Source organism: Salmo salar, chromosome ssa01 (genome assembly GCF_905237065.1).
Source record: "Salmo salar chromosome ssa01, Ssal_v3.1, whole genome shotgun sequence".
NCBI lineage: Eukaryota > Metazoa > Chordata > Actinopteri > Salmoniformes > Salmonidae > Salmo > Salmo salar.
The window spans coordinates 125,977,347-126,001,986 of NC_059442.1; the positions used below are offsets into that span (position 1 = coordinate 125,977,347).

Here is a 24,640-nt window from a genome sequence, read left to right on the forward strand (position 1 = left end):
TAGCTAACATGATCACAGATAGTGCTGCTGCAAATGTGTTGTTTGTTTTGTTTTATATTTTATTATATTATTTATGGCTGCCACATCTGTGAATGTGGAATGTGTTTTGTTTGTTGATTTGAAAAACAAGAAATCTTAATAAAACTTTCAATTTAAAAAAAATACAGGTACAAAAAAAAGCTAAAATACAGGTGTGTGTGTGCGTGCGTGTGTGTGTGTGTGTGTGTGTCTGTGTGGGTGTGTGTATGTGTGCTAAAGTGTGGAGAATCAGAGCAGGTGGTCAGTCCAGTTCAAGTGTTCAGCAGTCTGATTCCTTGTAGATAGAAACTGTCTTTGACCCTGTTGGTATCAGACCTCAAGCTCCGATACGTCTGCACGACGGTAAGGGAGTGAACAGCTCTCGGCTGGGGCGTATGGGGTCCTTGACGATGCAGCGGGCCTTCCTCAGGCACCGTTTTGAGTAGATATTCTGGATGTGGGAGCATGGTGATGTACTGGGCCATCTTCACCTGAATTTCTTCAGCCGCCTAAGAAAGTAGAGACACTGTTGCGCCCACTTGACAAGAGTGGTGGGGTTGTCATAGTAGTGAACCTGCCCTGAAAATTTGCTAAAGATCAGGGTTTCACCAGAAAAGGTGGATGATGAACATATGGTTCCTGTGGAACTCCCCATTGGTCCCGTAACCCTGAGAAAATGTCAGAATCAAAATGCAGGTTTTATCATGACACAGGATAAGACTTGGGTACAGGACGACAGGCAGGCTCGAGGTTAGGGCAGGCAGAATGGTATGGCAGGCGGGCTCAGTGTCAGGGCAGGCAGAAAAAGTCGGAACTGGGAGGACTAGAAAGCAGGGACGAGAAAAACAAGAGTACAGAGAAACAAGCTGGTAGGCTTGACGAGACAAGACGAACTGGCAACAGATAAATACTTGGGAAGATGGGCGACACCTGGAGGGGGGTGGAGGCAAGCACAAAGACAGGTGAAACAGATCTGGGTGTGACAGGTTTTGCAACACCAAAATGTCAAAGCTCGTTTCATCATGTTCCTGGACTAAAGAGTGTGAAATGTTAGGTCAGAAAAGTTTATATCTACCTCTGACATATTCTGTTTAACTAGAGCTGAAGGGAAAGTGAGTAGGATAGGTATTAGGTAACTGCAGCACATGAAACTGAATAGTAACAGCCCACTATATTTAGACATGGTGTATATCACTATATGGCTCTGGTCACAGCCCACCAAAGAACGCAAGATGGAGACACGGTGTCATTCACACTTGCACTTGATGTTGATCCCAAATCAGTTGAAACAGGACACAGTCACATTATTAGTTTGGTTTTTCATTTATTTTAGCATGCAATGTTTCAGGTACTGAAATCTCCCTCTGATTTCACAGGTAATACTGATTCATCCAAATAGTATCAGAGTATTCTGCTTGGCCACGCTGTCAGTGAAAGAGCAAACAGGAAACAAAGAGAATCAACAAGTCAGGCAGTTGGCTGGTCACATCTGAACACATACTGTATGTACAGCAGATCAAACTAAACCCTGCCTTGCAATGCCATTAGATAAGCGAAAGAAAACCTTTCACAAAGTGATATTTCAAATGAAATAAATGGAATACATATTATTCATGTACGTGGACATTTTTAGGTTGTCTCAAGAGTTCCCTCTTTCTGAACATTTATTTGTCCCTCTATAACAATATTTATTGAAATATCTGATTACATATTGTTGTAAATGAGCAGTAAGTCCATCTAACGATGGTGCCACCTGTAGAAAATAATGATGGATGTGTGTACCATCTTTAATTTCATTTCAATTTCAATTGAACAATAGATTTGCAAAGAAAATGTCTAATACAGACATAAATATTCAAAAATCAGTTCCATCATAGTTGTACAATTAACAAATAGGCAAATGTTTCCGGCTTACATTAGACCATTCTCTGCTAACTTTGTTAACTATTCAGCAAATTTTCAAAATTCTACTGAAGCAAAAATTACTACATCCAGAGAAAAATACTACAACACAACCAATGATGGTAGTAAGTAAGTAATAATAATAAATTGATCATAATCAATAATAAAGCATTTCAAAAGCGGCAAACAGTAAAATGCTGCAGGCAGACTACAATACTTGGCGTGGCCACACAGTGGGCATGTGAAGAACACTTACAGCGCTGGGTGTGTTGTATCACAACTACAGAATCATTCCTCCTTCGCCATAACAACAAGAGGGACTAGCATGCATGACCTGGGGGTGTAGGGTTACACTGGCTGAATAGTGGGTAGTAAGAACATCTGGCAGTGATGGGGTGGGAAGTGTGGTGCGATCAGATCCTTACACCAGTGCTTCATTAGACAGGCACTGGAACACACAGGGGATTCATTCTATCTACATAACTCCCAATAATGTTCTTATTGTACCCAACCCCTTCCCACCAGGGTTATAATACAAATATTGGTATTGAATAAAAACAAAGAAAATAAACATCATAGCAAAATGATAAATCACTCCTTGAACACATTTATGTGGTGAAAAGTTACATTAAACAAGATTATTAATGTAAATACTTGCGCTCATCACCCATAATATTCAGTGCTGAAGATGCGATCAGATCAGTAGCTTAGCAATAGAACTCCTCCCTGAGGGCTGCAGAGACTGGGCTCTAGTACTCCCTGCTGGAACAAACCTGAACTACAGGAGGCAGAGCAGCCTATAATCACAACACTATACTACCCTTCAGCTTGACCAGTTCTAAACCTTAAGAGACGCCGCTGCCATGTCTCCTTTAGGGCCAGACCTCCTATGTGTGCCCCACCAAAGGGCCCTGTTGAGACAATTATGAACTCAAGTGATTGATTGTACATAATATGGCACTAAGAAGACTTGAGTCAAAGTCTTATACAGGAAAAGGGAACAAACAACAGAAATATATTAGGCGAGTAATGCTTACAGTAGGCTTACAAAGTATTGACCATCGACAGTCCTTGTGAGAGAGGGAATATACTGTATGTCTGTAGGGAAGTCCTTAAGGGTCAGGAAGCACTGGTCAAGTTGTGTCTCACTCACTAGGCCTGTCTGCCTCCTTTCAGACCGTAACAAAATAAACCCTATTATAAATAGGAGACTTTTCCTAAGTGCTGTAACACTTAGTGTCACCCGAATCTCTTCACCCCTACAGGCAGGAGAAGACAGCAAACAGAATGTTCAGTGCACAAAACTGCAGTAAAATAACACTGACCCTTTTTAGGCCAATGCATGAACAATTATAGCGATCACAAAACGACGACGGACTGTATCGGTTTGACCTTTTGACCAGCAGGAAAAACCCTGATCGAAACACGAACATAGAGACAGACTGATGAATTGGTTTCATTTCTTTAAAAAATAAAAAAACCACAACCAAAACAGAACAGAGATCCTGATACAAAATATTTCAACCACAACCAAAACAGAACAGAGATCCTGATACAAAATATTTCGACTAAACAACTTCACGGAAGTTAGCAATGCTTCAAAGAAAACAAAAAGGAAACACATTTTGTAAAAAGATAGAACAGAGACAAAACAAAGACAGCATGAAGGAACACTAGATTCACCTGGTGATTTGCTGATCCTCTGTTTATAGTAAAACCAGGTTATGAGTTTCATGCACAGAACTAAAAAGAGCTGATATGTCATGAGATTCCAGGGCACAGATAAATGTCTGTATGATGTATTATTTCATATACAGTACAGTAGATAAGTACGATTCAATCACTGGATGCAGCTGCTCAGACTATAGCAATAAATGACGGTGGCATCTGTCGATCATATTTAGGATTGTTGATACATGTTGGACTTCTTGGTGTTTTCCATGAATTAACCCGATGGCTAGGCCTAAATATAAGGGGATATTTTACAAACAGCTAAAAAAGAAAGGCCACAATTGTGCACACGTGTGACTGCGGTGACATCGGTGAGATGTCTGACTGATCGTCATCATCTTGAATCTCGTCTATGAAATGCTTGAGACCAACAAATGACACTGCACACAGGGTAACACAGTCTTCTTCCTGTTTCCTTTTTTAAAAACATCTTTCATGACCTAAAAACCCTGTTCAATTAGCACTATCCTTTTGAAAGTAAAGACTTGGAATTTTCGACATGCAAATATCATTCCTATGACTACAGATACATAGTATTGTACTGTTATTGTTATCATCCAATATCAACAGATACTGATAGCCTTCACACCCAATAGTGCCCGAGCACCTTCGTCACCTTGTAAACATTGTAGAACTAATGAATAGAAGACTATTGGATGCCATATGAAGCATTTTAAACACCATCATCACCATCCCTGAAGGCAGTGGAGAGCGAGCAGGTCACACAAACAAACATATGATCAAAACCAAGAACAAAAAAAAATAAACAAGAAACCAATTGATTGAAAACCCTGCCGTGTGAGAAAAGAGGAAATACCATGGAGCCTATTGGTGTTTGTGTCTAAACCAGAAGTCTCTCTTTGTCACGTTCGAAAACGACACTACCTGTCGTCTAAAGGAGCATACTGTACAGCATGTATCCTTTTTACTAGTGATATTGGGGGGGGGTGAGACCTGATCGGTGTCTGATGATACAGGCCTGTACGACCCTATGATGTTACTGTGACAGCAGCTGTAGGAGCTTTGTAGCGGTGGGGTGTCTCTGCCCTCTCAACTGCCGTTGAGGAGCATCTCAGGGCCTGTGTTGGGGCGAGGGCCCATGTCCCCAAGCCTTGGAGGGCCGGTTCTCATCATCAGCTTCCCCACACTGAGGCCTCCTGAGCCCAGACCGCCAGGGGAGAGAGACTTCCTGGAACACAGAGGTACAGAGATGGGCTCCGATCAGTTAACAAGAAATAGAAGAGATCAGAGAAGCTGCAGTACGGGAGCACATGTTATTTTTAGGTCAAGTTTTCTCACCCAAGTGTACGTGATGTGTGTATGACCACGTTATGACCACGCTTGCCAAAAATAATTGCCCCTTGGGGATAAATAAAGTTTATTGAATTGAATTGATTGTCCTAGATGAGGTAAGGACCACATCAATATTCAGCCTTGCTACTGGCGTGATTAGTGTTTACTTGTCTTGTGTTGCCAGACACTGGTTGAGGCGAGGATAGTTGTTGACCCAGCTCACCTGAAGGCCATCTTCTTCAGCAGGTGAGCCTCCATCTTGTCAGCGGACTGCTTGTCTGTCTGGCTCCTCTGGGGTTCACTGCTGGGAGGGGTGAGGAGGTGGGGGTCCCTTAGCTCAAGGGACTCCTAGGACATCCAGATAAGAAGTCAGTCAGATGTAATAGAAAAACAGTCACACAGAGATGACATCACTCAAGCCCATGCTGTACCATTGCACCACATTACAGTTCCCACACAGATCCTCCCTTAGGAGGACAGAGACAAATTATGAATCAATCAATCAATCAATCAATCAATCAATCAATGAGACACATTAAGAGGACATTGGCTGCGTTTACACAGGCAGCCCAATTCTGTCAGTTCTTTGTCTCTTGACCAATGCGATCAGCTCTGAAAAAGATCTGATGTGAAAATATATGATGTGATTGGTCAAAAGACCAATTAGTGGAAAAAAGATCAGAACTGGAATGCCTGTGTAAACACAGCCATAACGACTTCACTGTACCTCAGATTGTTGACTGTTGTCCTGCAGGTCAATGTCCTCCATGTCTAGTACAGACAGCTCCAGCTCAATGTCTCTGTCCGGTTCGCTCTCTGTCGTGTCCGTACAGTAGTCAGTCTGCAGCAGGTCTCCTGCACCAGTCTTCTCTCCACTGCTGAAGGACCGCTCACGGGCGGAAAGCTCACACACTCCCAGCTGGTCACTGTGGACACACAGGAAATAATCTACAATATCTTCACTGTATGTGCTGCTTCAGATATTCAAAGTGACAGTAAAACAGTACCTTTACACTGTAATGTTATTTCATGTGCATTCTGAGTGAAATGATGTAAATAGCTGAGGTACTGACAGTAAAGAGAGAGACTTGTGGAGTACAGAGGACTAGATTCCCCACTCCAATCATAAACACAGAGACTGTAAGTCAGAGTCAGAACGTGAACAGGCAGCAAACAAGCAGAGAGCTTAGAGAACCGCTCTATTTATAGTCTAAGGAGAGAGAAAAGGAACCGACTGCAGCACAATGAGAGGAGGAGAGGAGAGGAGGAGGAGGAGAGGGTTGAAAACAACACCTCCTACACAGTCACGGCGAGCAAGCGAACGCTCCGCTGCAAACATACAGGAGGACATCGAAGTAAAACGAACCCCCCAAAAAATACAGAAATAAAAGAAAACAGGACAATGCCTTTGTTTAGGGGAAAGAGAGAAAGGGGGTGATGAGTATAGTACAGTAAAGTATAGTATGGTACAGAGTCTATACTGTAGTACAGTAAAGTATAGTATGGTACAGAGTCTATACTGTAGTACAGTAAAGTATAGTATAGTACAGAGTCTATACTGTAGTACAGTAAAGTATAGTATGGTACAGAGTCTATACTGTACCTCTCTAGGAAACTAGAGTGGCTGGATGAGTCAGACCCACGGGAGCTCCACCTGTAGTCACCGTGACCGATGTGCGGACCATAATCTGGAATATAAACAAGCGTAGATTTAGAATAATAACAGTGAACAACCTATAACAATGTATTTCCTTGCACTTCACACTATGCTGAAGTGAATACATGGGAGCACTGACTGCAGTGAACCGGGCTCCACTGAGCCTGCAGAGAGCCTGGGTGCATTCAGGGCCTGGAGATGAAAGACAACTTTCATTTATATTCACACTTTAATCCCTCCACATGTTAACACGTTTCTGCTCTGTGCTAGCATAGCAGCCGGTCCGAGCGAGCTCTGCACCTCTTTGGAATCGAATATATTTATTTCTAAACAGAATGTTCCACATTCATTACATTAAATTACAAATGAATAATAATTCAAAATGATTGACGGTTTTAACATGGCATAACTTTCTTAATTCATAACTACTGCTGTCATGTCAGTCCAGGTGTCGGTTTCACCAAGTACACACCATCAGAGTGATTACAAGTCAAATGGTATAACAGAATTGACAAGAAGTCAACATTAGGGGCAAAATATTACTTCTACATGTTAGAACCCTTTTGCCCCGCTGTAACCGAAAGGTTTGAACCCAAGTTTCCTGTTAATACAGTGTATTAACCTGCTAAGCTAAAGCCTAGCCACCACTATCCCCTCCTCACCTCTGAAGTTGATGGGGGTGGTGCTGTTGCTTCCCTGGCAGGCTGTGGCCTGGACGGGATCAGTGGTGTGGTACCCTGTACGGGAGGCGCGGGAGATAGCCCCCCATTTAGAGATGATGGGTCCCTCTCCAAATGGGATGATGGGATCCTCGTCTTTCAGACGACGGTACGGCTCAAACGTGTGTAGCCACCGCTTCCTTTCACCATTATCTACTTCCTGGAAGATACAGCATTTTATATAGTGAAGTCATTGGAAGTTGCACTAGTGTCATTACATAAGAACATACATATTCATGATTTCTCTCAACGTTTAGGTTGAGATTTCTATTTGATTACTTTTCCAAGCCATACTTCAATGTAGAGACAATGAGTCATCATGATGTACAGTACCCAATCAAATGTGTTTGTCGTGTTATGTTCCTTAGGGCATATTAATATAAGTCGGAGTTGATATATAGTATTGTTTCTAAGAGGGTGTGTAGATGATATATGAGTTGATATATAGTATTGTTTCTAAGAGGGTGTGTGGTTGATATATGAGTTGATATATAGTTGTGTTTCTAAGAGGGTGTGTAGATGATATATGAGTTGATATATAGTTGTGTTTCTAAGAGGGTGTGTGGTTGATATATGAGTTGATATATAGTTGTGTTTCTAAGAGGGTGTGTGGTTGATATATGAGTTGATATATAGTTGTGTTTCTAAGAGGGTGTGTGGTTGATATATGAGTTGATATATAGTATTGTTTCTAAGAGGGTGTGTGGTTGATATATAGTTGTGTTTCTAAGAGGGTGTGTGGTTGATATATGAGTTGATATATAGTTGTGTTTCTAAGAGGGTATGTGGTTGATATATAGTTGTGTTTCTAAGAGGGTGTGTGGTTGATATATGAGTTGATATATAGTTGCGTTTCTAAGAGGGTGTGTGGTTGATATATGAGTTGATATATAGTATTGTTTCTAAGAGGGTGTGTGGTTGATATATGAGTTGATATATATTATTGTTTCTAAGAGGGTGTGTGGTTGATATATGAGTTGATATATAGTATTGTTTCTAAGAGGGTGTGTGGTTGATATATGAGTTGATATATAGTTGTGTTTCTAAGAGGGTGTGTGGTTGATATATGAGTTGAAATATAGTTGTGTTTCTAAGAGGGTGTGTGGTTGATATATGAGTTGATATATAGTTGTGTTTCTAAGAGGGTGTGTAGATGATATATGAGTTGATATATATTTGTGTTTCTAAGAGGGTGTGTGGTTGATATGAGTTGATATATAGTATTGTTTCTAAGAGGGTGTGTGGTTGATATATGAGTTGATATATAGTTGTGTTTCTAAGAGGAGGTGTGGTTGATATATGAGTTGATATATAGTTGTGTTTCTAAGAGGGTGTGTGGTTGATATATGAGTTGATATATAGTATTGTTTCTAAGAGGGTGTGTGGTTGATATATAGTTGTGTTTCTAAGAGGGTGTTTGGTTGATATATGAGTTGATATATAGTTGTGTTTCTAAGAGGGTGTGTGGTTGATATATGAGTTGATATATAGTTGTGTTTCTAAGAGGGTGTGTGGTTGATATATAGTTGTGTTTCTAAGAGGGTGTTTGGTTGATATATGAGTTGATATATAGTTGTGTTTCTAAGAGGGTGTGTGGTTGATATATGAGTTGATATATAGTTGTGTTTCTAAGAGGAGGTGTGGTTGATATATGAGTTGATATATAGTTGTGTTTCTAAGAGGGTGTGTGGTTGATATATGAGTTGATATATAGTTGTGTTTCTAAGAGGGTGTGTGGTTGATATATGAGTTGATATATAGTTGTGTTTCTAAGAGGGTGTGTGGTTGATATATGAGTTGATATATAGTTGTGTTTCTAAGAGGAGGTGTGGTTGATATATGAGTTGATATATGTTTTGTTTTTTACAAGCGTGTGTGTGTGGGTAGACTCACTGAGTGTTCGGAGCAGGAGTGAGCTGAGGCGTTGTGATGCTCTGCTTCAAAGGGGCTGATGCAGGTACTAATGGTTCCACAGGACCAGGGAGAGTAGTGGGCCAGACGCTCCTCACCACGGTACTTACAGTTTATACACTGATCACCTCCACTGTCATGCTGATAGAGAGGAGGGGAGGAGAGAGAGAGAGAAAGAGAGAGAGAGAGAGAGAGAGAGAGAGAGAGAGAGAGAGAGAGAAAGAAAATAAGGAGGAATGGAAAGGAGGAGAGAAAGTCACAAAATGAAGTGAAAGGTTGAAACTGTTTTTGATTAATATCCCTGCTTTTGTCTCCCTCAGAGGACTCCCACAAACATAATGTGACTATCTATGCTTTAGCTACCAGTTGCCCAGCAACAGTCACACTCTAAAATAGCTTTGTATTCAACACATATTTTGGGTCAGGATCAAAGCCCACACAAACAACACATAGAGGACTGTATATGTGAGCATTTCTAGACCTTCATTTCATGGGGCATAGGAGTGGATAAAACTGATTACAGTATTCCATTTACACTTGTTCTATGCACAAACTGTCATTCTATGTCTCTCTCTCTCTCTCTCTCTCTCTCTCTCGTGTTCATAATGTATGCATTAACACACTCTGCGTACGTGCCGGCCTACGTACCTCTGCACCAAAGTCTACGGTGAAGACGGGGGAGGACTGGGAGGGCCTGTTCATGTTGTCGTGGTGATGGTGTGCCCATTGCTCCTGTTTCCGCTTGAACAGATCCTCGTATCCAAGAGGAACACGCCCATAAGAGTCCTGGAGAGTGAGAGAAAGTGAGAGAGAGAGAGCGAGAAAGAGAGAGAAAAAAAGAGAGAAAAAGAGAGAGGAAAAGAGAGAGGGGGAGAGAAGGAAAGAGGTAAAGAGAGAGGGTTAGGATTGGGTGAAAGTTCCCCCCCATGTACAATAAACATCTACGACAACATTAATCATAGCCTTCAAAAGTCGATTGAATAGGAGGAAGAGGGGAGGAGGAGGAGGGCAACGAGGAGGGGAAGCGGAGGAGGTGGAAGAGAAGATGTGGGTGAGAATGAGTTTGCTGAGCTGAGTGGGAGGAGAGGCAGGAGGACAGGGGAAAGACATGACAAAGCCAGTCGTGTTAAGGAGCGCGCATGCGGAGGCGGCTATACTGCACCCGTACCCTGTGCAGCGCTGCTCTGTGCTCCCCCGCCGAGCAGTAGGGACTGTCCAGGGAGGCATATCTCTCTCGGAGGGGGGGCTGGTACACAGAGGAGTGCAGCACCTCGGGAGGCAGGGAGTTACTCCTGGCGTCCTCGCGGTGGTACAGCTGGGGTCTCCACATACGCCGACTGTCATACAGGGGAGCATAGCCACCATGGGCCGGGGCCAGGGGCCCGTACTGGGGGGCCGGCGGGGGGCCGTAGGGAGAAGGACCTGCTCGCTCCCGTGGTGGGGGGAAGGAGGGGTGCTGCTCGGAGTACGGAGGGGCCATGGAAGGCGGCAGAGAGGACTCGAGGACGTGGCTGGAACGCAGGAAGCGGGTCATGCAGGGTTTGTGGTGGTGCATTGTAGAGGTGTAGTAGTTACCTAGAGGAGCAGGGAGGGGGAGAGGACATCAGTGAGTCTAGAAAAGGCTGTTTCAAACAGTATTTCAATGATGAAAGAGTACACAAAAAGGCCCAGGAACAAATGAAAGGTTGAGTCACTTCTATGTTGCGTTCATTAAAAAGCAATAATAAAAGGGTTGGATAGAGTGAAAGAGTGTTCAGAGTGAATAGAATGGCAATGCAAATGAGCAGTTTAGCTAATTCCGGCACTATTACCAGGCAGTAACAGAGTTACCTCTGCTATTGTCTCTGTTAATGAAATTATATAAACACTGTCTCTGAAATGTGGTGCCATGGCTCTGCTCACTGGCTGGCTGGTAGGGTTGTGTGTCGTAGGGAGGTCGGGAGTCCTGGTAGTACAGTTCAGAGGACTGAGGCTGGTGGGGAGGAGGCTGGTGAGGGGGTCCTCTCATTAGGAAGTGCCCTTGTTTGGGATGACCAGAGCCACACTCTACCCTAGACCCCGGACCATGGGGAGAAGGAGCTGAGGAGTGGTTTACAGGCGTCTTTGGAGGAGAAACAGACTTCCTGATAGAGAGAGAGAGAGAGAGAGAGAGAGAGAGAGAGAGAGAGATGTCAGACTAGAAATACAACAGGTCTCGCTAAATCCAGATGACACATTAAAGCCAGCGGAAACATTCCACTTTCAGCTTGAACGCTACTCGTTCAGTGACGAGTCATCATCATGAATAACAATACACAGTAGGTGAAAGTAGGTGAAACCACAGTCAGTAGGTGAAACCACAGTCGGTAGGTGAAGCCACAGTCAGTAAGTGAAAGTATTCAAGTGTCTTACTGTTCCATAGAGCCAGATGAGGAGCGGCTGGAGCCTGTGAGTCCGTTGGATCCGTTATCAACAGACCTCTCCCTCTTCATCTCCTCCATCATGTTGCCTCCCCTGGGGATGAGCTGGGGGTGTGTGGAGCCCTCTGTTAGGGACCCCGACCCCACCTTGTCTGAGCCCTTCAGTCCCCCAGCGCAGGCCTCCTCTCCTGAGTCGCCCCCCTCACTACCCATACTCCCCTGGGCTAGGGGGAAGGGCCGGCCCACGCCACTGATCTTCTTGTTTCTCATTCTGTACCTTGAAGTGGGGGGGGAGTGAGTGAAAAAGAGAGAGAGCGAGCGAGAGCAAGAGAGAGGGAGAGAGAAAGAGGGAGAGAAAGAGGGAGCAAGAGAGAGGGAGAGAGAAAGAAAGAGAGAGAGAAAGAGGGAGAGAGAGCGAGAGAGAGGGAGAGAGAAAGAGGGAGAGAAAGAGGGAGAGAGAGAGAGAGAGAGAGAGTGAGAGAGAGAAAAAAAAGAGTGTCGTTCATTTAAACACTAGTTCACAGGAAAGCCTTGACAAGAACAGAGAGGTCTATGTCTCATCGTATGCAAATGAGCATGGCGGTGTTCTCCCTCTCACTTCTCTAGCTCGTCCTGTGTGTGTGCGAAGGTGCAGTTGGATCCTCGAGGACAGCCACCCTGCTGCCGGAGGTCTCGACACATACTGGTCTTATACTTGCTGTTGGGCTGCGGCTGCATGGGGAGGGGACAGACCAAAACAGACAGCATGTCACTCACAACAGTAAACCAGTGAGTTAGTCAAATGCACCGTGGTATTATTCAACGGGCGTATTCTGTTTGCGTATTCCACAGGTGTTATTACATTAAAGGGAGGCGTGTGTGTGTGTGTTTGTGTGTGTGTGTGTGTGTGTGCGTGCGCGGGCTGTCAGCTCCCGTACCTGTGGTGTCTCGTGGCTCTTCTTACTGAAGTTCTGAATAAACTCCACCAGACCATCGACCATCACCTTCACCGCCAGCATCACGCTCTCCAGCTCGTCCCACGATGGAGACGCTGCGTCTACACACAACACCGAGGTCAGACATCAACACCCTCATCTAGTTGTTTTCGAGAACAATACTGGGTGGTCATAGTGTCTGCAGCATCTAAACAAACCCACAAAACACATGTACAGCAGACGTACAGTACGCGCCTGTCTCACATCAACAAGTCAAGAGAGTCACAGTACAACACATCAATAATGTATTACCATATTACCTCTTCTGTCCAGTACTATCATTTATGATGGTCTAAACCTGAAGTCAGCTGCCTGGGGGAAGCTGCTGGGTTCCCTAGGGGCCCTGACCTCCAAGTTGTAGCTTGATCGTACTGTATCTACCTGGGTTGTGGTCGATGTTGGCCAGTAGCTCCAGGTGTGGTCTGAGGCTGTTCAGGTTAGCAGGGTCTCCTGTTCTCTGTAGAACTATAGTCAGCTCCTGGACACTCTTAGCAAAGGACTCTGGGGACTGGAGCTGGGGGAGTGACCACCAACCCGAAAGAGAGAGAGACAAAGGGATGCATAGGGATGTATACAGCACACGTACGGCCATTTAGAGTAGCTTACAGTGAGAAAGCAAGTGCGGTATGTCAAAGTAATGCAGCATATGGCGGTAAAACGTTGGGATGACAGAGATGGTTGCCTTGCCAACCACTGACTGAATGAGGTATTAGTGAGCACATGAGTCAGGAAGCTGTCCAGTGCCTCATCAACTATTGATCTGGAATCTCATACGTGACGAACGGAGGGCTGTGCAGTACTGTAGCGATGATTGACTGGTTAGTACGATGAGCGAAGTGATAGGGTGATGAGGACGCAGGGAGCATACCTTATCGATGATAGACTGCATGTGTGACTTGTGGATGAGGTCTCCGTAGAGCAGGGAGGACCACTGCTCAGGGGAGATACGGAGCCCCGCCTCCATGGCGATGTGTACGATCTGGGCGTCGTGCTCGCGGCGCAGCGCCTCGTAGGTACGGAACTCCTCCTTGAGCTGCATCAGCGACGAGTCCTCGTCACGCTTGGTCACCTGGGAGGGGGAGGGACGGGGAGGGGGAGGGATGGAGGAGAGGAGTGGAGAGGAGAGGGGGAGAGACGGGGAGGGGGAGGGATGGAGGAGAGGAGTGGAGAGGAGAGGGGGAGGTCATACAATTACGAGACTGTGATATTGCTAAGAGAAAAACATCCAGCCAGCCTAGATGTCACTGCGTCCCTCTCATTTGACTGGCAGACATTTGCGTGGTGTCCTCAGACTCGAAACTCAAAACTCAGATCAGGTGTGAGAAACAGAGTTCCCCCCACTCAGAATCTGCCCTATGAGTAATCATCATAAGACACCAGAAATCAAAAAGTGTGTGAATAAATGTGTGTGTATCTCTATCTTAGGACCTTTGCCGCTAAAACAGACCTGTGTCTGTCTATCTGACTGTCTGTGTCTGTCTGTGTCTATCTGACTGTCTGTCTGTCTGTCTGCCTGCCTGTCTGTCTGTATGACTGTCTGAGACTGTCTGAGACTGTCTGTCTGTCTGTCTGTCTGTCTGTCTGTCTGTCTGTCTGTCTGTCTGTCTGTCTGTCTGTCTGTCTGTCTGTCTGTCTGTCTGACTGTCTGAGTCTGTCTGTCTGTGTCTGTCTGACTGTCTGTGTCTGTATGTCTGTCTGTCTGACTGTCTGTGTCTGTCTGTATGACTGTCTGTGTCTGCCTGTTTGTCTGCCTGTCTGTGTCTGACTGTCTGTCTGTCTGTTTGCCTGCCTGCCTGTCTGTCTGCCTGTCTGTGTCTTTTTGACTGTCTATGTGTCTGTCTGACTTTCTGTCTGTGTCTGTCTGACTGTCTGTGTCTGCCTGTCTGTCTGCCTGTCTGTGTCTGTCTGTCTGTGTCTGTATGACTGTCTGTCTGTGTCTGTCTGTCTGTCTTTCTGTATGACTGTCTGTGTCTGTCTGTCTGTCTGTCTGTCTGTCTGTCTGTCTGTCTGTCTGTCTGTCTGTCTGTCTGTCTGTCACACACACACACACACACACACACACACACACACACACACACACACACACACACACACACACACACACACACACACACACACACACACACACACAGACACTTCCTTGTCACCAGCAGACTGTTTCATTCCATCACTTGGAGTTTTCTGATATTTATTGAGTATGTAGAGGACCATTTTGAGTTGTATGTGTTTCCATTCTCAGCTAATTTGCCACAATTGGCTATACACATCTAAACCAAAGATCAGATTTTTAAATCTCCGGGAGAGATTCAGCAACACCATCTGTGCACATGGTAAGTGACACTCAGAAGCTTTCTCCACTGCTGGGCATCATAAGCGCCAGGGGGCAGAAGATGGCAGAGTCGCTCTTCCGTAAGAGTGGTTCATTAATCAAATGGGATTGGTGGTACAGCATAGTGTGTATTGATATCTATAGCAGTGTTGTAAGTAAGATAAAGTGATCATTTTAGAGCACTTTGGTGAAACCGCTGAATCAGTGTCCTTTCTATTACCCCTATATTGTGTGTGCGTGGGTGTGTATCTGTGTGTGTGTGTGTGTGTGTGTGTGTGCACATGCGTGCGTGCGTGCGTGAGTGCATCATACGTGCTTTTGAAAGCAAACATTGCCCACAATGTACAACATAATATAAAATACAATACAAATATGTCTTACCTTAAAGCAGGAGGCTCTGTAGAGCAGCTGGACCACGTGTCCGATGGAGGTCTTGGAGGCCTGGGGGAACCTAGCTTCCAGTTTCTGGACCACAAACAGCACCAGTACCTTCCTGGACAAAGCTGAGCCGTCCTCTAGGGCCAGCAACACCAGCTTTAGAGCGTCCTCCTGCATCGCTGGATGACGATACAGACAGCTTTCATTATACACAAAGGACGTAGTACTGTAGTACTTGAACGCAAGAGATCTGCTAGTACACACTAAGTACATAACGCCTGATACATCAGCCTAACGTCACTACAGTAAAACGGGATGGGGAGATTAGAATCCTGAAGGCCAGGGTGGGAGTTCTACAGGTGTTTCATTGGTGTCTTCAGACTTGAAACTCAAAACTCAGATCAGGTGTGAGAAACAGAGTTCCCCCCACTCAGAATCTGCCCTATGAGTAATCATCATAAGACGCCAGTCTCTATGAGGTTCAACAGCCCATAGCAAACCTTATGGCTATCACTTATTCACAAAACACATCAGTTCATCATGTGATTGACAGGTGTATTATCCTATCATCATCAGTTGGTATGATTGACAGGTGTGTTATCCAGTCACCACCCACCAGGCCCCAGGAACTGGCATCCTCGTGCCCTGACGGCGGCCCACAGGTTGGCAGAGAGCTGCTGTGGGTTCTGGTGCTGCAGGATGAGCTCTGTGACGGTACGTTCCCCTAGCGACCGGCCAGCCCGCACCGCACGTACCCGCCCCTCCTCTTCCACCAGCTGGCAGTTGACCAGTGTCACCAGCTTCCTCTGCATGGGTCGACTGAGCGCGCTCGGACTGAGGGTCACCACACCTGCATGGTGGAGAGAGGGGAGGTCAAAGGTCAGAAGACAGGTCCTGCACACACTGAAATACTAGCCTGGTCCTTGATCTGTTTGTGTTGCCTTGCCAATCAATCAATCAAATGTATTTATAAAGCCCGTTTTACGTCAGCCAATGTCACAAAGTGCTATACAGAAACCCAAACAGATCTGGGACCAGGTTACTTAAATACTACCACAGAGACAGCTCACTGCCACACTCAGTTATTGTTTACCACAGCGACAGGTTAATTATAGTCTAAAACGAGTCTGTATGGGGACGGAGAAACTGTACGTTGCCGCCCCGCAACAGAAAAACACTATATTTCTGTAGTAAATTTCTCATAGGAGACCAGAGTGATGAAAACAGTGTCTTAAAACACTTTATTACAGTGAGTCTATAAAAAAGCAGGGCCGGATGACCTCAGTAACCTCTCTATTTCTGTGATCATCACAAAAACAGTTGACAGAGCTGCTGAGCAGTTTAACTGCACCTCTCAACTCGTCACAGAGAGCTTTCCAGGTGAATTACACCCAATAAACAGACCACTTCGGCATGACAATTGGCTTTTAAAAGCACTCAAGGGTTCCTGCCCGTCACACACATCGCTTTATGGGTCCTAGGAGAGGGATTTCCCATCCTCCGTCTTGCAATAATTGCTACAGATAATCTAGTCTACAATATGCTGTATATCTGTGAATGAGACGTAATCAAGTATATGCTGAATATGAATTGACATGCAGGGGAACCAAGGGACAAAGTGGTGGTGGATAAAGTGATATTATTAGTTTAACGTTTAAAAAAATAAAAACATTTGGCCAATTAACTGTTTTCTTGTCTAATCTAATCTTGTCATCTAATTCAATGATTCCTATGAAACTACTGTAACTGAAACTACTTCCACACTTATTACATTTCCTTTTGATATAATGTGCGGCTTCTGATTTTGTGTTGGTGTGGGGGGCCCAGGTTCCATATCGCCTTACAGAGTGGATAGGTTTCCGGGCTGAAGCCCTGAGTGTCGCTGCTTTTACATGCTCTGACGCAAACGTTCCTACCACATTAAACTCAGACCCTGAGAATAACAGGAAATGCTGTGTTCCTCTACACACACACACGCACACGCACACGCACACACACACTTATCAACACAGCTCTGGTACCTTTTCCTCCACTGATGGGTTTGAGATAGAGAGCCAGCTCTTCCACACACACCCTGCACACCTCATAGTGCTCTACCTCCACAGCACTGCTCAGAGTCACAGGCTGGGACTCCAAGACCTGGGAACATACCACAAACACAACAACAAGTCATCATCATTATCATTGTCGTCATTGTTGTTATCGTCACTCACTAGCGGTTCTGGGGGGGGGGGGGGGCAGTGCCCCTGTGACAACAATTTTGGACCCCCTTGTGGCCCCCCTAAATGTGGAGTATGAAATAATTTTTACATAACAAATTTCTGCTATCTTTCTTTTTTTACATCCGTTATTAATGTAACTGGCCCCTCTAACAGTACAACTGGCCCCAGCTTGGCCCCCCCCAGTTGAAATGGTCTAGAACCGCCACTGGTCAATATCATCATTATTGTCATCATTGTTATCATCATCATCAGAAGAAGAACAGCAGCAACAACAACACGTGCTGTACCCACCTGAGCTCCCACCAGCTGTAGCAGGGCACAGTTGACGGGCAGGAGGTCAATGTCAGTGCTGATGGCTGTCTGGTCGAAGGGGCAGGCCTTGCGATGCAGCTTGTGCAGACAGGTCTTACACACGGTGTGCGAGCAGCCCAGACTGATGGGCTTGTGGCCATTGCTGTCAAACTCATTGTAGCAGATGGGGCAGGAGAGGAACTCTGTCCATTGGGCTGCCTGCACTGGCATCCTGCTGCCTGTCCTGCCTGCTGTCACCTCTGGAGGGTGGTGTCTCACTCAGGGGGATCGCATGCCACCACACCCCGACAGCTCAATGACAACTGGTAGAGAAGAAGAAAGAAAGTAGGTTAGAGTGCAGGTCAGCAGCAGACCGGTCATCGCCAGAGAGACCTTGCACTCCGTGTATTCTCCATTGAGCAAGATTTTTTAGTCCTGCACTAGGCTTTCAATCTGTGTCTGGGAAACTGGCCTGTCATGTTTTTGTCTTTTATTGCCTTCCAAAAACCACAGGTGCAAACTGCTCGGGTGAAATGCGCGATAAATCTGGCACCCAGTGGCGAAAGACGCCTTAGCTGTTTCACAACCAGAATCTTGGAAGAGAAAGGAGAGCGGTGGGCGGCAGTCTCTCCATGCTTTCTTTCTTTCCCCTCCCTTCTATCCCCCTGCCTGTGAACAAACACCCCTCTCCTCCACTACCCGCTACCATTTGTAAGGGAGGTGGTTTACTGAACCACGCTCGCATGAGTTACCTTGTCCCGAGACCTGAAGACTGCGTTAACTCCCTGGTCTAATGCATAGGTTTTAGCTCGGTGGGCTAACACAGTCTTAGGGAAAACGGGAGACCCGAGATTTGAACCCCAGTTGGTAAAACACCCTTAACCCCACCCTTTTTCCCCCCCCAGCCCCACCCTCTCGCTGATGCCCTCCCTGCCAGTCCATCATGCCTCCTCCTGGGTTAGGGTGGAGAGGCCTTCTTTGGCTGGCTACTGACCCTGGAGGTGACCTGCCCTGGCATTGTCCTATCAGTCTTATTTATACACCGACTGAGTACAAGGTCAGATTTACACACCCTCTCTCTCTCTCTCTCTCTCTCTCTCTCTCTCTGCACGCCATCACAGAGCACAGGATTATAAATACTCTGAGTGAAATTCAAGACAGCAACAGGATGGTCACAGAGGGAGACACAGAGATAGAGATAGAACATGCGCATACTGCCAGTTGGTTGAGGATAATCACGACAGGTGATGATTTGTATTTTTATTCGGATCCCCATTAGCCGTTGAAGAAGCAGCAGCTATTCTTCCTGGGGTCCACACAACGACAAACAATAACACCCTGAACAAAGAACAACATGACCCGCAAGAAGAAGAAAGAGAAAAGAAAGAGAAATAAATAAATGAATCATACTAAGAACAACGTGAGGGTGTGGGTGTGTGTGTAGAGTGTGTGGGTGTGTTTGTCTCTTCACAGTCCACTTTGTTCCTTGAGGTGTTGTTTTCTCTTTTTTTTGTTAAACTGATTTTATTGCTTGCCTGAGTTACCTGAGGTGGAAGAGAATTCCATGAATAAAGTCAGTGCTCTTTACCTTACTGTGCATCACCAAGCCTCTGTTCTCGACTTGGGGACAGTAAAGAGACCCCTGATTGAGTGTCTTGTAGGGTTTGTATGGATATTTTTTTAGATGTACTTTAACTGGCTGAAGAGACAATTTGGTACTTTCAGCACGTCAATACTTCTTACAAAGACCAGCAATGATGCAGTCAATCTCTCCTGATGATCTGGCCAATAAGCAAGTCTGCAAGCTTTTAGACCAGTGGTCTTCAAATCTTACCCTGGTTTTCTGTTCTACCTGATAATTAATTCCACCCACCTGATTTCCCAGGTCTAAATCAGTCCCAGATTAGAGGGAAATCATTCAACTGTACTATATCCAAGCAGCAGCAGCACCACGACTTAACTTCCCTGCATGCAACAGCTGCATCGACAGACAGACAGGCAGCTGCTAGTTGGAACCAACTGCACCATCATACCCACCCCTCACCCCATTCATGGCATGAAGAAGTTGCATCAGGCTGGCTTAGAGCTGGCTCTACCAGGGTAACCTGTATGGTCTTCTTGCTGTCTTGCAAAAAGACTATACAGGTTATGCAACAGAAGAATGCACTGCTGTTCACAATCAATCATTGTGCAGACAGAGGGAGTCACCATGGATATTGACCCTGAAGGACAGGTTCTGTGAGGAAAGTTTTCAATTCAAAACTGAAACGTTGCATAAATGACACGCTTGGCTACAATTCTATCTAGGCTACTAAAATATCAAGCTCTTCAAGCATCTAAATAGGATAAACACTTGGACAGTTTTGCATTGATATACTCTGCAGAATAAAACGCAAGTAACTTATTCAAGTAAATAAAACCACTTGGTTTAAGTGTGCAAGTTATGATTGCGCATTCAATTACTTTTTTCCGCAAAATTACGCACCATCCAAGCGTCCAAGGGAGCGATGTGTCCACATTGCCTCTGCCGCGTGGACAGCTCCGTGCTGATCTTGCGTGTCATGTTTCCGCGAGGGCGCTGATCCTGAATATTAACGCCACGAGCTTCACGCAACAGTTGAGCTCGGTCACTGGCTCACGGACCAAAGTGAAAATGCATGTGACAACAAAACGTGTAAAGGCTACGGGGGAAGTTTTTTTTGCCCTTAAATTAGTTGCGGTGAAGTCACTGGGCGGGTAACCATAAATATCATTTGAACCACAGTGAGTGAGTCAGTGTCACGTTGAAACCACCTGTTCCTGACTGTAAACTATAGAGACATCCTGTTTTTCGTGGTGCCCCATCATGTTAACCGCCTCCTTGTGATATACAGTCTCATATAATGGGTAATCCCCCCCCCCCCCCAAAGTCTTCCACAAAAAGATACAATGTAACATTTAGCTGTACACATTTGTCTCTACACATTTGGCCCCTCACATTTGTCTCTCCTCACACATATGCCCCAGTCAGTCCTCGCATGCTGCCTGTAGAGTTCTATGTTGGCTCTTGAAATGTACCCAGCATGCCTCAAGAGAACAGCATGTGTTCTATAATCTAAAGGACTGCCTGTTATTCTAAATGGACATCATGCAGTCCGCTGATGGACAGGCCCTCATGTTAGCCAGCTGGTTGGTCCCCACCCCTACTCCTCTGCCGCCCTCTAAGAACCTGAACCCTTGGAATGCTAGGAGCAGTGAAGACATGTGCGATTTGAAGGTTGATCCTGACGGACTGGTGCTTAAGATTACAGCATCACGACCCCAGAGCTAGAACAACCTGTTCTAGACCAGTGGTTCTCAACCTTTTTCCGGTTACTGTACCACCAACTGAATTCTGCTCTGCCCGGAGTACCCCTGAAGTAACCCCTCGTGCATTTTACCAATAAGCCTATATTCTCATGAGTCTTCTCAAGTACCCCCTGTGGATAGGCCAAGTACCCCTGTGGACAGGCCAGGTACCTCCTGTGGATAGGCCAGGTACCCCTGTGGATATGCCAGGTACCCCCTGTGGACATGCCAGGAACCCCCTGTGGACAGGCCAAGTACCCCCTGTGGACAGGCCAGGTACCCCCTGTGGACAGGCCAGGTACCCCTGTGGATAGGCCAGGTACCCCCTGTGGATAGGCCAGGTACCCGCTGTGGACAGGCCAGGTACCCGTCGTGGACAGGCCAAGTACCCCTGTGGATAGGCCAGGTACCCCCTGTGGATAGGCCAGGTACCCCCTGTGGACAGGCCAGGTACCCCCTGTGGACAGGCCAAGTACCCCCTGTGGACAGACCAGGAACCCCCTGTGGACAGGCCAGGTACCTGTCGTGGACAGGCCAAGTACCCCTGTGGATAGGCCAGGTACCCCTGTGGATAGGCCAGGTACCCCCTGTGGACAGGCCAGGTACCCCCTGTGGATAGGCCAGGTACCCCCTGTGGATAGGCCAAGTACCCCTGTGGATAGGCCAGGTACCCCTGTGGACAGGCCAGGTACCCCCTGTGGATAGGCCAAGTACCCCTGTGGATAGGCCAAGTACCCAAAGGAGTCCTAGTACACCTGGTTGGGAACAACTGTTCTAGACAGTGGTGGAAAAAGTACTCAACAGTCATACTTGAGTAAAAGTAAAGATACCTTAATAGAAAATGACTCAAGTAAAAGTAAGTCACCCAGTAAAATACTCCATGAGTAAGTCTAAAAGTATTTGGTTAAAAAAATTATAAATAATTTCAAAATCCTGATATTAAGAAAACTAGCACCATTTTCTTGTTTTTTAAATTTACCGAAAGCCAGGGGCACACACCAACACTCAGACATCATTTACAAACAAAGCATTTGTGTTTAGTGAGTCCTCCAGATCAGAGGCAGTAGGGATAACAAGGGATGTTCTCTGTTTAGTGAGTCCTCCAGATCAGAGGCAGTAGGGATGACCAGGGATGTTCTCTGTTTAGTGAGTCCTCCAGTTCAGAGACAGTAGGGATGACCAGGGATGTTCTCTGTTTAGTGAGTGAATTTGACTATTTTCCTGTCCTGCTAAGCATTCAAAATGTAACAAGTACTTTTGGGTGTCAAGGAAAATGTAAGGAGTAAAAAGTACAATATTTTCTTAAGGAATGTAAAAAGTAGTCAAAAATAGAAATAGTAAAGTACTCCCCAAAAAATGACTTAAGTAGTACGTTAAAGTATTGTTACTTAAATACTTTACACCACTGGTTCTAGACTGTGCGCGCGCGCGCGAATGCCTGTGTGTTTTGAAGGGGGCTATTCTCTTGTAAAGAGGACAGCTGGGCTTGTCCTGCACAAGTAAACCATGCTGTTCCAGACATGGCCTTAGGACACCAGTCTCCCCATCACTCTACCAACCAGGCCCTCAGAGTACAGTACAATACAGTACATTTCAACCGGTGACAGGGCTGAGATTTCACACAAACATCTCTGTGGAGGGCAATGAAATATAGAATACGGAATACTGCGAGTGCGCTTCAATAAAACGAGTCACTGTCATTAACGTCTGTTTGAGTCATGAAACAAGACGGCCACAAACCTAATCCCTATTCAATCCCTACCCCCTTAATGAGTTCAACACTATATTCCCCTGGATGATATAGCTTGGTCTTTGCTCTGAACAAGTCATCAGAGAAATAGAATCAATCAAGGTCTTTTCAAAACAAAGTGTTTGTAGAAAAAACAACAACAAGCACGTCTAGTATCTATCCTGTTGCCTAGTCACTTTATCCATACCTACCTATATGTACATATCTACCTCAATTACTCATACCGCTGCACATTGCCTTAGTACTGGTGCTCCCTGTATATAGCCATGATTTTTTTACTCTTCGCTGTTATTTGTTATTCACTGTGTATTTATTCCTCATGCCACTATTTCCATTTTTTTTATATCTTTAACTCCGCGTGTTAGCATTTCACTGTTAGTCTACCCCTGCTGTTTACAAAGCAAGTGACAAATAACGTTGGATTTTATTTGACGTTGTTTCCTCTTCCTGTGTTAAAAAATAACAACACTGTTTATTTCCTACTGTTGTTTATCAGTTTGGATTTCTATTCAGTCATTATTTCACAACTTCATTGGGAGAGGGACTTTCAAACATATTCCATATCTCAGGGTTAATATAAGTATTATATTAAATTAACCATTTGAAATGATCATCTTAAAAATAAGACAACTGCAGTACTCTATAAACACAACTAGAAGTGCAACTTTACAATTGTCGGTCTAGTGATAGTTGGCCTGGGGCACATTATAGGCTGTACATCAGGATGTATTTACTTTGATTTCAAAAGGCCTTTTGTGTATTCATTCTGGCATAGATAGGCTACGTTGGCAGTGGGTGGCACTGGCACATGTCACTCCTGAGAGATCAAACTGTACACGGAAGTAGGTGCCACAGTAATTCTCAGAGCATGCATTTTGTTATGCAACTTCATTGAACAGCCTCTTTGTGTAACAGTGTCTAACATTATCTGTTACACTGATGCCGCTGTGCAAAGGAGCCTAATGTAATAATAGGCTAGGTCTAATGGCAATTTTGACAATGCCAATTTTGAAGACAAATTATTTTTAGTAGGTTTCCATTCCTGACTGTATATAGGCCTATATGCAAAAAATATATATTGAAATAGACCTATCATGATGAAATCGTGCATGGCTCCTAAATGCAGTAATGGTACCCCATAATAAATGATCTGCCTGCAGATATTAAGTACGAAGGTGAACAGTTGCCAACTACTATAACTGTGTATGGACTCGACCATCATCAGGTGCCACAAACTGTTTGGCAGCATGCAACACCTCTAAAAATCATAATTGGGACAACAAGCTGAAAGTCGCGCCTCTCGCTGTCACTTACCTTAGGCACTGTAACGGAGTACTATAATAATCATATTTTTATCGTCCAAGAGAGCAAACGGAAAAGATCTTCATCAGTTGCAATGGAACCACAGCAATCAAACCAATAATATAGTCCCCGTATTTAAAACATCATTTCAGCACATCAATTTACTGCTATTTGCTCCAATTTCTCTATTCATTCCCATCCTATGCGACATGTTCGCTCAAAGGTACGCTACCTCGGTTTGACAACTGGGTATAACGATCGCGTAGCCTACTGTATCACTCCGCTTCCAGTTTTTGAACTGCGTGCCTTGGGCAGGCGCGTCTTGATCAACAGGAGAGTGTTTTGTGGTAAAACGAGCTGTACAAAATAATATATATTCCAATTTCACCTCGAATCCTTGTTTATAATGGTTGTGCGTATGTGGTACTATTTTCATG

At 45.1% G+C, this 24,640-nt stretch overlaps 1 protein-coding gene across 4 annotated transcripts; it reads right to left on the reverse strand.

The window, feature by feature from the left end:
• Positions 1 to 1,320: 1,320 nt before the first annotated feature.
• On the reverse strand, positions 1,321 to 24,640 carry rc3h2 (ring finger and CCCH-type domains 2). Of its 4 annotated transcripts, none has more exons than XM_014125889.2 (19): positions 24,216 to 24,640; positions 17,825 to 18,147; positions 17,333 to 17,450; positions 15,928 to 16,161; positions 15,315 to 15,490; positions 13,473 to 13,673; positions 12,986 to 13,118; positions 12,548 to 12,666; positions 12,229 to 12,341; positions 11,623 to 11,901; positions 11,134 to 11,354; positions 10,400 to 10,806; positions 9,880 to 10,017; positions 9,214 to 9,372; positions 7,264 to 7,480; positions 6,548 to 6,632; positions 5,672 to 5,870; positions 5,168 to 5,292; positions 1,321 to 4,840 (listed from the first exon to the last, which is right to left on the reverse strand). In XM_014125889.2, the coding sequence occupies exons 2-19, from the start codon at positions 18,053 to 18,055 to the stop codon at positions 4,702 to 4,704; spliced, it is 3,294 nt and encodes a 1,097-aa protein (XP_013981364.1). In that variant the 5' UTR covers positions 18,056 to 18,147; positions 24,216 to 24,640; the 3' UTR covers positions 1,321 to 4,701. The 4 variants fall into 4 exon arrangements, with proteins under 4 accessions (XP_013981364.1, XP_013981352.1, XP_013981362.1 ...); XM_014125877.2 differs by having other exon boundaries at positions 11,623 to 11,907; XM_014125887.2 differs by lacking the exon at positions 24,216 to 24,640 and adding an exon at positions 20,310 to 20,555 and having other exon boundaries at positions 11,623 to 11,907.